Below are 16,716 nucleotides of genomic sequence, written 5' to 3' on the forward strand. Positions count from 1 at the left end.
ATTGATTTAAATTCCTATAACTCTAGTCTTTCCTTAGGAGTTGACTAGGACTTTAGGTGTTAAATTGATTTATCCACTTGACTTACCTTCATAGTTAGAGGTTGACTTAGTGGGGAGAAAAATATGATTCTCATCACCATTGATAAGGATAACTAGGATAAGACTTCTAGTTTTCATACCTTGCCAAGAGTTTTATTAGTTATTAATTTATTAATTCCTGCAATTTATTTCTCTTGTTCAAACCTTTTCAAAACCCAAAATTCTACCTTTTCCATAGCTAATAATAAGTCATACCTCCCTGTAATTCCTTGAGAAGACGACCCGAGGTTTAAATACTCGGTAATCAATTTTATTGGGTTTGCTTAAGTGACAAACAAAACTTTTGTAAGGAAGGAATTCTTGTCGGTCTAGAAGCTATACTTACAACGTGAATTTATTGTGAAAATTCTAGATCGCGCGAGAGTTCCGCTATTTCAAAATGGCGCCGTTGCCGGAGAATTGCAAATGTGTGCTTTATTATTGGTTATTGTAAATATTTGCTTTTAAATTGATTTATTTTCGAAAAAAAAATTTCAGATTTTTAATTTAAATTTTTTTTATCTTATCTTATCTTATTTTTAAATTTCAAAATTCAAATTTTTTCAAAAAAAAATCATATCTTTTTCAAAAGTCTTATCTTATCTTATTTCAAATTCAAATTTCAAATTTCAAATTTCAAAATTCAATTTTCAAATTTCAAATCATTTCTCTTATTTTATTTTATTTTATTTTATTTTCCTTTGCTTGTTTATTTGTTTTTATTTTTAATTTTTATTAGCTACTATGAATTCTCACCCCTTTGGCTATGAGTTTAGTTACAATCATGTTACAGGAAGAGGAGATTACAATGAAAGCTTAGGTCATGGATGAGACAATCAAAGATGGGAGGAGCCACAAGGATTTGATCAACCCTCTTGGCGACAACCCCCTCCAATGCACTATAACCAACAACCATTCTGTGATGCATACCAAAATGATGACTATGGTAGACCCCCTTGTAGTTACCAATAAGTCCCGCCATATGCTTATGAACCATCTCCTCAACACAACTCTGGACCACCATACTCACAAGCTCCTTACCACCAAACACCACCATATGACCCTAACCTATATCCACCACACCAACCACCATATGAACCACACCCAGAACCACCACCTCAATATTCACCATTTCCATATCCTTATCAAGAAGAACCACCTTCCTATTATGAACCCTTTCTCCAAAATAATGAACCCTCATATCCACCCCAATCTCCAATGGATGACATCCTTCGTGGTCTTCTTCAAGGGCAAGCGAAGATGCAAAGGGATGTACTGGAACTCACGACAGCCTTAACCGAGGTAGTAAATAAATTAGCTTCTCAACATCTGAGCACTCAAAGTACTCCCATGGCTGCATGTGGAGAATCAAAAGAAGAACGTAGCATGAAGAAGATACTAGAAACTTCGGTGGACAATGAGGAACATGGCTTTGTATTGGAACAAGTGGAGGAAGCTATAATAGTTGCAGAGGAAGAAATGGTTGAAGACTTAGGAGATGCTGAACCTCCATGGGAACCTAAAGTCATAGAACCTTCTTCTAAGGAGTTTGAAATTGATGTTGAGGAGGGTGTACAACCTCCAAAGCATTTCATGGTTGAAGACTTTGAAGGGAATGATCAAGAGATAGATTCAATCATTAATGAATTCTTATCTACAATTGAATCCTCTCCCATTGGACTAGACATGGAGATCAAGAAAGAAGAAGCACAACCTCCCATGCCCTTGGTAAGTAATGAAGAAGAGATTGAATTGGAGAAATCTACCAAGAGGAAGAGGTTGAAATTGAAGAAGCTTGCAAAGAGGTGGAAGTTGTCAAAGAAGAGCCTAAGGGAATGGAGCTGGAAATCACTTTGCCAAGGTTGCTGGAGACCTCTTCCCCAAAGCTATCACCATCCATTCCTTCATTTAAGTGGGTAAATCTCCCATCACTAAGTTTAATTAGCTCACTTAAATATGCCTTGCTTGAAATAGATGGTCAGCTTAGAGCTCTTTGTGGCTTTAAGAGTAAGAGGGAGATTGTTAGTGGTAGGAGTCGTCATGCAAGATTCAATATGGTAGAAAGCTCAAAGTTTAAATGCAAAGGTTGGTGTAAAACTCAACTGAATGGGTCTAGGAAGTTGGTTGGCCGCTTTAGTGAGAATTCAGATTGCTTGCTACCCGGATGAAATCATAATGTTCAACAAGAAGACAGGTGCAAAAGCAAGATTTGGGACCCCGGAATTCATTCTGGAAATCAACACTCTTGGGGCCTTGTCACTTGCTTTAACTTACTTGAAGGCTTTCTGCGCCTAATTTGGGATCCTGGAGGCTACTGGAATTCCAAACATTGGTGGAGATTTTTGGATGAATTCAAGCACAAGCCACCATAACAGGGAGCTCACTAAATGTCCAACTTAAGGACTTTAACTAAAAGTGCTAGGTGGGAGACAACCTACCATTGTATGATCGTCCCTTTTTCAATTTTAATTCTAGTCTGTTTTGTTTGTTTTTGAGTTTTGATTGGACCTGGAATCATGCATAACATTCATATTAGCATTGCATTCTGCATACTGCATTATTATTAAAAAAATAAAATCGCACGCGACAGCGTCGCCGACACGTCCGCGTCACCAGTGCATTGGGAAGAAAAGAAAATCGAACAGAGAGTCACGCGAAAGTGTGGCTGGAGGCGTGCCTTTGGCACAAATTGATCCACGCGACCGCGTCGCTGACGCGTCCGCGTCATGTGAGAAAAATGCCTCCCACGCGTCCGCGTCACCCACGCGAACGCGTGGCCCTGTAAAATCGACGTAAATGGGTGTTTGGCAGCAAGTTAGGCTGGAATAGGGCCGGACTCGTGCTAGAAGCACAAGCCTTACCACGTGAATGCGTGCCCCACGCGTCCGCGTCGTTTTGCAAATATGGTCACCCACGCGATCGCGTCACCCACGCGAACGCGTCACCCCAGATTTTTGGCAAAAATGCATTTAAACAGAGAGTTGTGCGTACGCGAGGCTGCTCTCGCGCCACTAGCACAACTCGAGTCACGCGTCCGCGTGCCCCACTTGTCCGCGTTACCTAGGGCTGGAAGTGAGCCAAGCTGAGCTGAGCTAGACCAAGCTCAAGCTCGGCTCACGAAAATTGAGCTTGGCTCATGGCTCGACTCATTAACAATCGAGCTTATTTCTTAAGCTTAAGCTCAGCTCACCAAAAACTCACGAGCTGGCTCGAGCTCACGAGCTGGCTCAAATAAGAGAAACACACATACATAATCTATAATTCTATATCAATAAATTATAACTTATATATTTTAAAAAATATTTGAAAATATCAATTTTATATATTGTTTATCTATCAATAAATTATAAATTTTTTATTTATGTCCTATATTAAAATTATATATAAAAAATAAATATAAATATTAAATAATTAAGATTATATATATATATAATCGAGCCAGCTCACGAGCTAATGAGCTGAGCTTATCCAAGCTCAAGCTTAGCTCATTTAATTTATGAGCTCAAATCCAGGCTCAAGTTTGGCTCACCAGCTCACGAGCTTAGCTTATCGAGCTGTTAACGAGTCGAGCTCGAGTTGGCTCACGAGCTGGCTTGACTCACTTCTAGCCCTAGTGTCACCTGAACTTATCGCACACCACGCGACCGCGTCACCCACGCGTCCGCGTCGTCTGCGCCGCACAACTTATCCAGATCAGCGCCAATTATCTTATCTTTTCTTTTCCAATCCTAATTTCTTCTATCTTTTCTTCTTTCTTCTTCCTTTTCTTACTTTCTTCTTCTTCATCTCTTTAACTTCTCATCCCTCTTCACTTCCATTCTATTTCATCTAATTTATTTGCATACTTTCATTCATTGCATTATTTTCATTGGTGTTAGAAATTTATTTGGGTCATTATTTTCTATATTTTGCTTGTGGATTATTAAAGGAATTGTTTGATAATTATATATTACTTTTTAAAGGGTTGCTTGCATGTTCAATTTAATACATTCAATAACTTATTTACCATGCATGCTATGTATTTGTGAAAATGTCCGTATGGCATTGTGCACTATTTTTAGATTTCTTTTATTCTACTACTCTAAATGCTTGCTTTTCACAAAACCCTTTTTATATTATATTAATTAAATATAATTATTATTCAAACATGTTAGTTTAAAAGACTTGGTAATCTAACTTGGACATGAAATGCTTGATCTATGCTACTCATGCCTTTGCCAGCATGCCAATAAACATCTTGCATTTAATTGTCATTACATGCACTTGCTATATTTTCATTGATGAACTTTTCACATGTAGTCATGACCATGTGTTAACGTCATTCTTCTTTATTGTGCATTGATTACTACCTTTCCCGCTCTCTTCCTTGCTCTAACCCTTAGCTTTAAAAGTTACTTTCTTTTTCCCTTTTCAGGATGGCCACCAAGAAGGGTAAAGAGAAAGCTACTCCCAAACCACCGGCAAGGAAATGAACAAAAAGAGCCCCAGCTGAGGAACCACAACCCCCATCTACTTGCACATCTTAGCATGCACCGAAGACGATGCCATCTTTAAGTGTGGGGAGGTCGATACCGACTTCCAAGGGTTAGTTACCTTCTTTTCAATACCAATACTCTATTTTCTTTGTTTGTTCAATGTTGCATTGCATAATAGATTGCATGTGTAGTTGATTGTTTGCATTTAAGTACTACTTGGTTGAAAAATAATAAGTTTCTTTTTAAGACCCTATTTTTGAAAAATTTCACTAATTTAAATTAAAAAAATTAAAATTTTCTATGTGTTAAATTTGTTTGAAGATCGTAAATTGGAACATGGTTTTTAAGCTAAAGAACACACAACCTATGAGATTTTGAGCTTATTTATATGGTTACATTATTTAACCATAAATTTTTATTCTTGTGTGTTTTCTTCTATATAATTGCAATCTTTGCTTTATTCCATTTTATATGTCCATTATTTAGTGTATTTACATGCTTGCATATGATTGAGGGCATTACTTATTTTTACTCACTTATTCCAAATAAGCCTACCCTTTTATGTCACCCTTGTTAGCCACTTTGAGCTTTTTAACCCCCCTCTATTCCATAACCACATTATTAGCCTTAAGTAGAAAAACAAAATAAAAATCTCAAGTTGAATTCTTGGTTAGTTTAAGATAGATATTGTGTATAATTTAAGTATGGAAAATTTTATGGGAACATGAGATAATAGAAAAAAAAGGGAATTAAATTGAATAAGTTATTTGAAAATTTGGGAAGTATGCTCATGTGAAATCAAAATAATTAAATTACCATGTGCATTGAAAAAAAAAATTAAGTAATTAAATAAGGGGATACAAAAAAAAAAAGAAAAAAAAGAAAAATAATATTACTCCAAATGCAAAATAAAAAGAATCAATGCACATGGGACAAAATTCAAAAATAAGTTTGATACATGAGCATGTAATACAAAAATGGAAAAAATTTGGGTAGCTAGGTAAAGCATTTTAAATTATATAAAGTATGTATATGTTAGGTGAGATCTTAGACTAATCAAGGATTCACTTGTTAGCTCACTTAGCCTTATATATATATATATATATATATATATATATATATATATATATATATATATATATATATATATATATATATATCCTTACCTTTACCTCAACCCCATTACAACCCTGAAAAGACCTCATGATGTTTGCATTGGTATACTAAATATTTATTGATTGGTTAGATGAAGAACAAGGTTGAGAAAGTATGACTAGGGAAGAGTAGAGTGATTGACCCTAGACACTTGAGAGTTAGAGTGATATACACTACCAGTAAGGGTTCAATGCTTGATTCTATATTCCCTGCTTTCATGAGCTATCTTCTTACAAGTTTACTTATTTTTACTGTATGGTTTGAATTAGTGAAATTTGATTTATGTTTGTCTTGGAGAACTTATTTATTTTTAACCAAGTAGGTAGAAGCATTTTACAATTAGTTGCATTCATATAGATAGGATTGCATTTCATACATTTTACCATTCCTCTTCACTCCTTTATAGGTTCTCTTGAGCTTAGTATGAGGACATGCTAATGTTTAAGTGTGGGGACTTTGATAAACCACTATTTTATGGTTTATCTTGTGCTCAATTGAGTAGATTTTATCAATCTTTCATACACTTATTCATATGATTTGCATGAATTTATGTTTTCCCTCCTGATTTTGTGCTATGATTGAAAACATGCTTCTTTGGCCTTATAATTGCTAATATTAATCCTCTCTTATTACCATTCGATGCCGTGATATGTGTGTTAAGTGTATTACAGGGCAGGAATGGCTTAGAGGATGGAAAGGAAGCATGCAAAAGTGGAAGGAATACCAGAAACTGAAGGAACTGCTAAAGCTGTCCAGCCTGACCTCTTGGTACTAAATCAACCATAACTTGAGCTATAAAGGTTCAAATGACGCGGTTTTAGTTGCGTTGTAAAGCTAACATTCGGGGCTTCACAACGATATATAATTTGCCATAGCTGCCTCGAAGTCAGAAGACGCGAACGCGTGGATCACGCGGACGCGTGACCTGGCAGAAACGCAATCCATGCAAACGCGTGGACGACGCTTCCGCGTCACTTTCCCGCAACCTGTACGTACCAGAATACGCTGGGGGCGATTTCTGGGCTGTTTTTGACCCAGTTTTCGGCCCAGAAAACACAGATTACAGGCTATAAAGTGGGGGAATGCATCCATTCATAAAAATGTCTTCCATTATTCACTTTTCATAATTTAGATGTAGTTTTTAGAGAGAGGTTCTCTTCTCTCTTTTAGGATTTAGGATTAGGATTCCTCTTAAAGGATTTAGGATTTCTTATTATTTCAACTTACAATTTCTTTTGAGTTCCAGGTTCAATGTTCCTTTTATTTATTTTCTCAATTTAGTTTATGAACTTTTTATGTTTAGATTGATTTTCTATTTAATATAATTTGAGGTATTTCAGAATTATGATTACTTTCCTTTATTTATATAAATAATTTAGATTTTTCTCTTTTGGATTTGGTTGATTAATTGGTAACTCTTGAGTTGTCAAACTCATTGTGATTGATAATTGTTATCTTTGCTGATTGATTTAAATTCCTATAACTCTAGTCTTTCCTTAGGAGTTGACTAGGACTTTAGGTGTTAAATTGATTTATCCACTTGACTTACCTTCATAGTTAGATGTTGACTTAGTGGGGAGCAAAATATAATTCTCATCACTATTGATAAGGATAACTAGGATAGGACTTCTAGTTTTCATACCTTGCCAAGAGTTTTATTAGTTATTAATTTATTAATTCCTGCAATTTATTTCTCTTATTCAAACCTTTTCAAAACCCAAAATTCTACCTTTTTCATAGCTAATAATAAGTCATACCTCCCTGCAATTCCTTGAGAAGACGACCCAAGGTTTAAATACTCGGTTATCAATTTTATTGGATTTGCTTAAGTGACAAACAAAACTTTTGTAAGGAAGAAATTCTTGTCAGTCTAGAAGCTATACTTACAACGCGAATTTATTGTGAAAATTCTAGATCGCGCGAGAGTTTCGCTATTTCAGACATCTTCAACAAGTTACAATAAAAGCATAAAGATGGAAATAATTTTCTGATTCAATCTTTTCTTTGATCTTTACTTTTGTGCTCCAGCCTCTGAATTTTCTTCTTCTTTTTCTTTTGTTACTTATATTAGATAATAATCTTTTTTCTTTTGATTTGAACCTTAATCTGAGCTTCCTTTTCTTTCTTACTTTTGAAACTAATCACTTGGGTTGAGAAGAGAGAAGATAGAAGGAGAATTCGATTGTATGTCTTTGGATCAGTGGAGAGAATTTCTTTCTTTCTTGTTTTGAGATCAGCAACAGTACTCTTGGGCCACCAAAGAATAAAATGTATGTTTTTAGTTTTGGACCTTTTACATTTTTAGGCTTTATTTTGAGCAATATATTTTTCTGCACAATACCCAAACAAATTATACACGCAATTAGATTTTGACCAAAGATTATAATGTTTGGTCATTATTAAATTATTATTTTGTTTTTTCAAATTCAATAATATATAAATATATTATTTAATTCAATTTTAATATACATTTTAATATATATTTTATATATTTTATATTAGTAATTAATTTTAGTAATTAATTTTGATATATATCTAATATAATTAAAAAATATTACATACATAATCCGAGTCACAAGATCAAAACCAAGTGAGGAATTAAAAGAATAAAAACAAGAGAAGTACAATATAAGACCCAAAGTTTTAGAAATTAAATAATAAGTTATTTATGATTTATTATATTTATAAAAGATGATATTTTTAGAGATTTTTATATTAGTTGGACAATTTTTTATTTTGAGTTAAAGTTTTAGTAACCGAAAAATAATAAAAATTTTATATGCTTTAATTTGAATATTTAAATTTTGAACCTTATTTTATAAATAAAAAAAATTTATTTGGTTATCTCTAATTCTTGAATTAGAGTATTTATTTAAAAATAACTTGTAAGTTGATGAATAACTAATATTTTATATATAATTATTTTTTAATTAATTTGGTTTTCAATTATTACATTATTCCTATTTTTATTAAAAATACACTAGCCTTATTTTTTTAAAACAAAACCCTAACCCCGCCCACTTTTTAAAAAATTTCCTAATAAAAGGGGTGGCATTGTGCTAAAAAGGAAGGAATAAGGCAAGCAGTATGTTAATTTCTCAACTTTACCTTAAAAGAGTCGAATTTGGAGTATCCTACTTTCATGCAATTAATAGGATTCAACAAGCAATCGATATTTTACGATCAAGAATGTAGTATTCTTTGTAGTAGCGGTCTTTATATATTGTATTAACAATGAAAAGATGGTTGAAAGAAAAGATCTCTATTTGATAGGGCTTCTTCTGTAACCCGATAAAGTACATTACATAGTTCGTTTTATGGATTGACCGCCGAATCGTCGCAGGGAAGGGAGAGTGATGCGTCCAAGAGAGAGAACCGCGTAAGGAGAGAGAACTGGTGCTGCTGAAGACGCAAGCATGAGTTGCGTCCCGTCGCCGAAGTTGTTGTTGATGGAAGCCGTCTCCGTCGCCAAAGTCCGTTTCGCTGTCGTCCTTGCCGGCTCGCACGAGAGAGAGAGAGATGCGATGGAGCTTCTCTGTTTCTGCTGTTGTGGCCACTGCCCTTCCAACTGTTGCCGTGGTTGTTGTCATGCCTCTGGTCGCCAAGAGCTGCGCTGATACCGCCGGAGCCAGCTGCTAGTGCTGCGGCTGCTTTGTTCTTGGTTCCTTTTTGTACAATAAGTTTTAGTTATGTTGATTTCTTTGTTTTGGGTGTTGGATTTGCAATTAGTTTGGTTATGTATATTTGTAAGTTATTTGAGAATGTTTAGTTGGTTGTTGTGAAGTGGCCGCTTGATGGTTATATTGGTTTCTTCATTGTGCTGGAGTCACTGAGAATTCAGATTTACTTGATTGAGTTGTGTCGATTGTTAAATTGGATTATGATGGAATGATTATATATTGAGTATTTAAACTGGTTTTGATCATTGCTGATGAATTGTTGAGATGGAGGGAACTCTTGAAGGGTGGTAAAATTTGAGCTTTAGAGGAAATGCTGCCAAAATTTTATAAGTATTTGAGTAAAACTGAATAATAAGAATAGGTGGTGCTAATTTCATAAAAGTTAGGAGCTTTGTCTTGAAATTTTATTTGATTTTGATTTACTAAAGAAAAGAGTATATTTTGGGACGTTTTAGCGAATTTTAAAGTATTATTGAAGAATAAGTAATTATGTTTTAATTAAGATTTATAATTGGAAACTAAAAATGATTTGAATCTTTTGGAAAAGAATTTTCTTTTAAACTTAAGAATGAATTTAAATCGGTTTTGGGAACTTGATTAGCTAAAAAATGAGTATATTTGATTGATTAAAATTAAAGAGTATTATTTAAGAATTTTAATGGATTTAAAAGTAATGAGATTGATTATTCAAGGTCAAACAAAAATGGATTCTATGATTTTGTTAATTTGAGAAATTGAGTTATGACTTAACTCATTTAATTTTGAGATAACGGTTAAAGACTTTGGGAATACTTTAAATTGAAATTGAGGATTATGGAAGATCAGCTTATTAGCTTATAAAGTGATTATGATTAATAGTAAATGTGATTATAGAGAATTATAAATTTGATTTCGATTATGATTATGAATTGAGTTCGATTATGATTATGAGTATGATTGATTGTGATTATTATTATTGAAATGTTACTGTAATTGGCAAGGACGATAGTTTCATCCCACTTGCATATTTGTGATTGTGATATGATCACTGATTTGGCAAAGACGTGAGTTTTGTCTCGTTTGTGTGTTTGTGATTGTGATATGATCACTGATTTGGCAAGGACGTAAATTTTGTCCCATTTGTGTATTGATGTGGCATTGCCTCTAGGAGAAGCTGGTAGGGTACTCTCCCTCGAAATTATTCTTCCTGGAGATGCAGATACAGTGTGAAAGTGGAGAAAGTGGTAGGACGCTCTCCCTCAAAATATTTTTTTCACATCCTCTTTTAATTGTGTATATTGAAAGTGGAAAAGGTGGTAGGGCACTCTCCCTCGAAATATTTTTCCCAGTTCTCTCTCTGGTTGCAAGGTTAGACAGCACACTCTGTTGAGTGAGACGACACTCTCTATTATTTTTGACACGGTTTGGGAAAGGTGGTAGGACACTCTTCCTCAGAATATTACTCCTTGAGTATACCTCCAGGAGAAGGTGGTAGGACACTCTCCCTCAAATTATTCCTCCTAGAAATGTGCAACCGGGAGTTGTCAATAACCGAATTTTGTGTAAGATCTGACAGATAAGTGACACGTGAGCTCATGACCAGTAAAACAATTTCTACAAGAAAAAATAATATTTATAATTTAATTATTATTGTTTATGTTTATAATTTAATTAAATTTTTTAAAATTTCACAAATTAATTTTTAGTTACATTAAAAATCTGATTATTTTAATATATTAATTTTTTCAAAGAATATAAAATAATATCTACAATTTTAAAAATTAATGAATACAAATAATATTTAAAAAATTTTAAGTTTTGAAATAAAATAAAATCATTCTAAAAAGAATTATATAAATAATTTTTTTCACTCTCAAAGTGTTTAATATTTTGAAATAATTTTTTTGTTACAAAATATACTTATATTTTGTGACAAACAAATAATTTGTTATAAATAATATTAAATTTTGTGACAAATTAATTTTTTGTTACAAAATATTTCGAATTTTTGCAACTATTTTATCCTTTGTTATAAAATATTATAAAATTTTGTAACAAACCACCCGTTCGTTACAAAAACTAACATAATTTGTAACAAAAAATAATGTTATTACAAAACATTATTATTTTGTAATAATTACCAATTATTATTAAAAAAATAATCTTTTTGTAACAATTTTAAATTTAAAACAAAATTTTTGTTACAAATGTTCTATTTTCTTGTATTGCAGGCATGCATCATATACATCTATGTGACATTATTGTTTGGGTGTGCATATTTTATTTGTTTTATCTATGTGAATATTTTTGTTTAACTACTAATTGCCATACTTGCTATAATTGTTCTTGATTGTATTTGAACATCATTACTTGTGATTGTGACTGGTTAGTTTGGATTGCCGTGATTTGATTATATGTTGGGCTAGATGTTGTGATTTGATTATATGTTAGGTCGAAAGCTGTGATTTGACTATATGTTAGGGCGAAGGCTGTGATTTATTATATGTTGGGTTGAAGGCCGTGATTTAATTATGTTTGGGTCGGAGGCTATAATTGGGTAAGTTATATGCCTTGGTAATTTTGGTGAGAATGGTTCTTTGGTAGATAGTGAAATCTTTTGGATATTATGTTTGATTGGCTTTTATAAATTTAAAATATGAATTTGAATTTTGAATAAATAATTGTTGATTTTCGAAAATATTCATAAAATGAACGATGATCACTATGCGATTGAAAACAACTTTTTTTTTATATATCTTCTTATGACAATTTTAAAATTTCTCTGATGAGACTGTGTGGTTAAGTTCTCGTTCCTTATGACAATTTTAAAATCCCTCTGGTAAGACTGCTTACAAGGATTATTACGTTTTTGGTTATGTGATATTGTTGTATTAGTTTAGTTATTATTTTTTTCGTCATTATTATTATAATTTTGTAAAAAAAAATAAAAATTGTGATTGTAATGATATGTAATGTTTGTAAATTATTTATATAAAGAACTCTTATTATTATGTATATATATAAGAAATGCTGTGATTAATTTATATGAATGTGTATTTGTAAAAAAATATTTTTGATTTTTTAAAAAAATAATTAAAAATTCTTATTTTATTATTAAATATATAAATGTTATCATAATATTCTTCTTATTAGAGTAGTATAATAAAAAAATATAACACACTAATAACAATAAGAATTTTTACATACAACACATTAAATCTTGAACCAACTTGAGCCGTACGTATATAATAAGAAGCCTTCTAATACTATTAAGCAAATTAAACATAGCCAAAGATGCATATGAAATTGAATTGACCATATTCATATCCACAGCTAAAAAAGGGGAAGAAAAAAAGAAAAGAAAAAGACTATATGGTTACCCTATTATGTGGGGCTTACATACATACATACACATTACATGATTTGGGTTTTGTGAAGTGTTTTTGTAAAGTTGAAGGTTATACACTAATAAATCTAAAAGTAGTTGATAGTGGATTAGTGTAGGAATAAGATTATGGTTGAGTCAACGGGAAATATCTGACTTTGCAGCGTTATTAACTAAGTGTTGCTCCATCTCCCAACTTAGTTTTGGGGCCACACCACAGTGCTTGGGGACATATTCCTGTTCAAAGTATCAATCAATCAATCAAAATTTCATAATAATCTCAATGCATAATTGGGCCTACCACGTTGCCCCACGTGTACACACACATACAATAGGAGATGTACATATCAATTGTCAATTGTCAAATTTCATGGACGGAAGTGGCAAATTATTTGTAAAATAAACTTTGCAAATTGAAGTAGAGTGTGTGTATTATTGTGTATATGTTTCCGTACCTCAAGCTTGCACATGAGGTCTTGGGCAGTTTGGGCAGAGACAATAATGTGACGGGCAGCTGGTGTTACAAAACCTTCGTCCACAGCTTTATCCATGAATGCCAGCAACGAGTTATAGTAGCCATCCACGTTCAACAACCCCACCTGCAACCAATTCCGTCCCCTCATTATTTTCTCTTCTTTAATTTAATTTATCCCTCACGATAAGAATAAATAAGTATTATCATAATCATTACTATTATTACTAGCTAGCTAGTTAGATATTCTTCTATCTTTTAAATCATAAACACCGTCAATCCATTGTCATGTCCTTTTCTTTGACTTCCTAATAATGTGTCCATTTATTTATTAATATCAATCAATGCAACAATATTCTTTCTTTTCGGATAAAAAATTAATGATCAAATTGATGACTTGTTTCATTTTGTGGTAGCTAGTTGAATGAGACCAGAAAAAGGCCTTTTGTAAAGAAAAACGTTATTATGATTGAAAGCTAAGAGTGGAAGGAGTTTTAATTTGATTGAGAAAGAAAGCTAACCGGTTTGTCATGGATTCCTAGTTGAGCCCAGGTGATGATTTCCAAAAGCTCTTCGAGGGTTCCGTATCCACCTATACATACACATAATATGATGTGATTAGATTGTATAGGCTTAGAGACTTTATATTAATTAAACCGGCTATGGAAGGATACCTGGTAAAGCAATAAAAGCGTCAGCTTGTCTGGCCATTTCAGCCTTGCGTTGGTGCATTCCTGAAACTGCTCTTACTTCCCCCACTGTCTCTCCGGTTAACTATATTTATTAATTAATTAATTGGTCATTAGCCAGTAATAAACAATTAATTAATAACTAAGAGTGTTATTGATTAGTTACCTCTCTTGGCATGAGCGTCTTTGGAATCACTCTGCACCATTACATTATTATCAGATATATACATGATACTACTAGCTTCTAGCTAGCTAGTGATAGAGAGGGAGAATGAATTACCCTAACACGTGGCGTCCCCCATCATAGACAACTTGGGAGATTAGACCCATCAAGCCAATGCTTCCTCCTCCGTATACCAAGTCAATGTTCCTTTCCACCTATATTGATGAAGTTGAGTTAGAATTGGAAAAAAAAAAAGTGTGATGTGTATATGTATACAGGTGATGCGACATCACAAGCGATTTTGGTAATTTTTCATGTATATATATACTTGCCAGTTGTTGGCCGAGCTGAATTGCGGCGAGTTGGTAGCTGGGATTCTTGCCGGGGCTGCTTCCGCAGTATACACAGATGCGCCTGAACCTTGATGACGTCATACCTCCTCCTTGCTCTTCTATTTCCATAGCTACCTCTTCACTCCTTGGGGTTTTGAGGGGGAACACTTCCTTGCTTCTCTTTATATATACACACACACTCTCTCTCTCTCATAATTAATTAAATCGTTTCAAATTATATTATTACAAATGATATATCGCAGATCCTCATCTCATCTCTTCTCTTCTCATCTCGTCTGACTGCACACACTTCCCCCACCCTTTTCTTTTTATTTTCAACCTTTTAGGAATATTAATTATTCTTCTTTCTTTGCATACCGATGATGTGGTCTCCATTATTTTCTAGATTTATCAAATTATACATCGAAGAAAAACGCGTAACATTATTGATTCATTTCATGATGTAGATGTATGGAGTTTTTTTCCTGATAGAATGAAAATATTTAATATAAAGTTGTAGTACACATGCAATAACGTCACATGTGACAATAATCATGATTAATATAATTACACGTATAACTTGTTTCATATATTTATTTATTTTAATTTTGTGTGTGTGACATTATCAATGATGCCATTCATCCCCAACTCACTTGTCACTTGGTATCCCTAACATAACAGTTTCAGTTTCAGAAGTACCTCGCATATTATAATATCTTCGAACCAAAATCATCATAGTAAGCAGTGGTAGAGCTTAGTTCAGATAAGGGGTAGCCATGACTCCCCAAACTTTTTATAAAAAATTTAGTAGTACTTTTTTAAAAGATAAAAAATAGTTCAATTGACTTAAATACTTTACTATGACTTAAAGTATCTAATAAGTTCAATAGACAATACTCTCTCTATCTTTAGGTTCAAATATAAAAAATTAGATATCTTTTATTTATTTAATTTAATATTATTTATATTTTACTATTTATTTAATTTAATTTTTTATATGATAAAAAATAATAGAATATTCAATAAATATTAATATTATTGTATTTGTATAAATTGATAAAAAAAAATTCAATAAATATTATAAATTTTAATATTTGTCCTTCTAATTTTTTCTTTATATATTTTACAGGATATATATTCAAATTTTTATATAAAATAATAATAAAAAATTAAAGAATTGATACATTTTTTAAGAGGAATGCTAATATTTAAGAAGGAGAACATATAACTTTTACAATATCAACACATGTAGATAGTTCTTCTATTTTAATGAATCACGAAGAAAGTGATATATAACCTTCAAAAGTTCAAAAAGTTATATCTGATGACTTTAACTTTAACTTTTTGGAATGAGATCTTGAAAAAGGGCTTTAAATTTGGCAGTATCACCCAAACCAGAGAGATGAGATTAGACGAACTTATTTTAAATGAGGTCCATATAAAAAAGTATTTTGACAATTATTTTCTATTTAGCCCCCAAAATTTTGTTTCAAGTTCCGCCTCACTAATATTCTAATGGTTTAATTTCAAACTTCATATCATCATGTCACTTCAGTTTCTTTACAGTATCTGCAATTAAATCAACTCACAGTGGCCCATAAATAATTGTCCTTCTAAACACACACACAATTATTTCTGTATATATATTGGGCAACTTGAAGAGGAAAAAGAGGTGATGGTATAGCATGATTATTGACCAATAAAAAACAAACAAGTAATCACTTAATTAATTTGATAAACTAAAATTCAAGAGAATAGGAATGCACTATGATTATAAAGTCAGAGTCTCACATATATAACATAACAGATACATACAGAAAGGAAAATAATACACCAAACAAACTAGAAAATATGCAACGTGTGTTTTAAGAGTTTCAGTAAACTACTAAAATAGTATCCGAAAGTTTTTATTACTAGCAAAACGAATCACAAAAGATGTTAATGACAAATAAATTTTTGAAAAATTTAAAAATACGAAAAAAAGAACTATATATTATATATATATATTCTAAAAAATGAGTTAGAGATCAATTTTTGATGCAAATATTTGTAATTATTATTAAAAAATAAGATATTTTTATTTTTAAAATTTAGTAATTTTTTGTCAAGTAAATTTTTTTAATTTTTATTGTGAATGATGATATTTTTTGAAAAATAAAAAAAAATTAAAATTTAGAGATCATATTTTGCTCTAATTTTTTTTGTATATTTTTTAAATATTATTCAAATATTATCACAAAAATTTAAATCTAATAAATAAGTCATTTGTTAAATATAAAAATTTATTTATTACTTAAAAAAATATAAT

At 32.0% G+C, this 16,716-nt stretch overlaps 1 protein-coding gene across 1 annotated transcript; it reads right to left on the reverse strand.

Annotated features, from left to right (window-relative positions):
• Positions 1–12,652: 12,652 nt before the first annotated feature.
• On the reverse strand, positions 12,653–14,781 carry LOC107609942 (cytokinin riboside 5'-monophosphate phosphoribohydrolase LOG3). Its single transcript, XM_016312008.3, has 7 exons — positions 14,409–14,781; positions 14,194–14,291; positions 14,080–14,110; positions 13,899–13,998; positions 13,746–13,816; positions 13,208–13,351; positions 12,653–12,989 (listed from the first exon to the last, which is right to left on the reverse strand). The coding sequence occupies exons 1-7, from the start codon at positions 14,535–14,537 to the stop codon at positions 12,891–12,893; spliced, it is 672 nt and encodes a 223-aa protein (XP_016167494.1). The 5' UTR covers positions 14,538–14,781; the 3' UTR covers positions 12,653–12,890.
• Between the last annotated feature and the right edge of the window lie 1,935 nt (positions 14,782–16,716).

The sequence above is a fragment of the Arachis ipaensis genome, chromosome B7 (genome assembly GCF_059453495.1).
Source record: "Arachis ipaensis isolate K30076 ecotype BB chromosome B7, ASM5945349v1, whole genome shotgun sequence".
Classification (NCBI taxonomy): domain Eukaryota; kingdom Viridiplantae; phylum Streptophyta; class Magnoliopsida; order Fabales; family Fabaceae; genus Arachis; species Arachis ipaensis.

Coding starts and splice junctions, on each gene's coding strand:
- LOC107609942 (XM_016312008.3), bottom strand. CDS start 14,537: ATGGAAATAGAAGAGCAAGGAGGAGGTATGACGTCATCAAGGTTCAGG. Junction 14,111..14,193: donor GGGGGACGCCACGTGTTAGG/GTAATTCATTCT, acceptor GTAATGGTGCAG/AGTGATTCCAAAGACGCTCA. Junction 13,999..14,079: donor AGACGCTCATGCCAAGAGAG/GTAACTAATCAA, acceptor TAATAAATATAG/TTAACCGGAGAGACAGTGGG.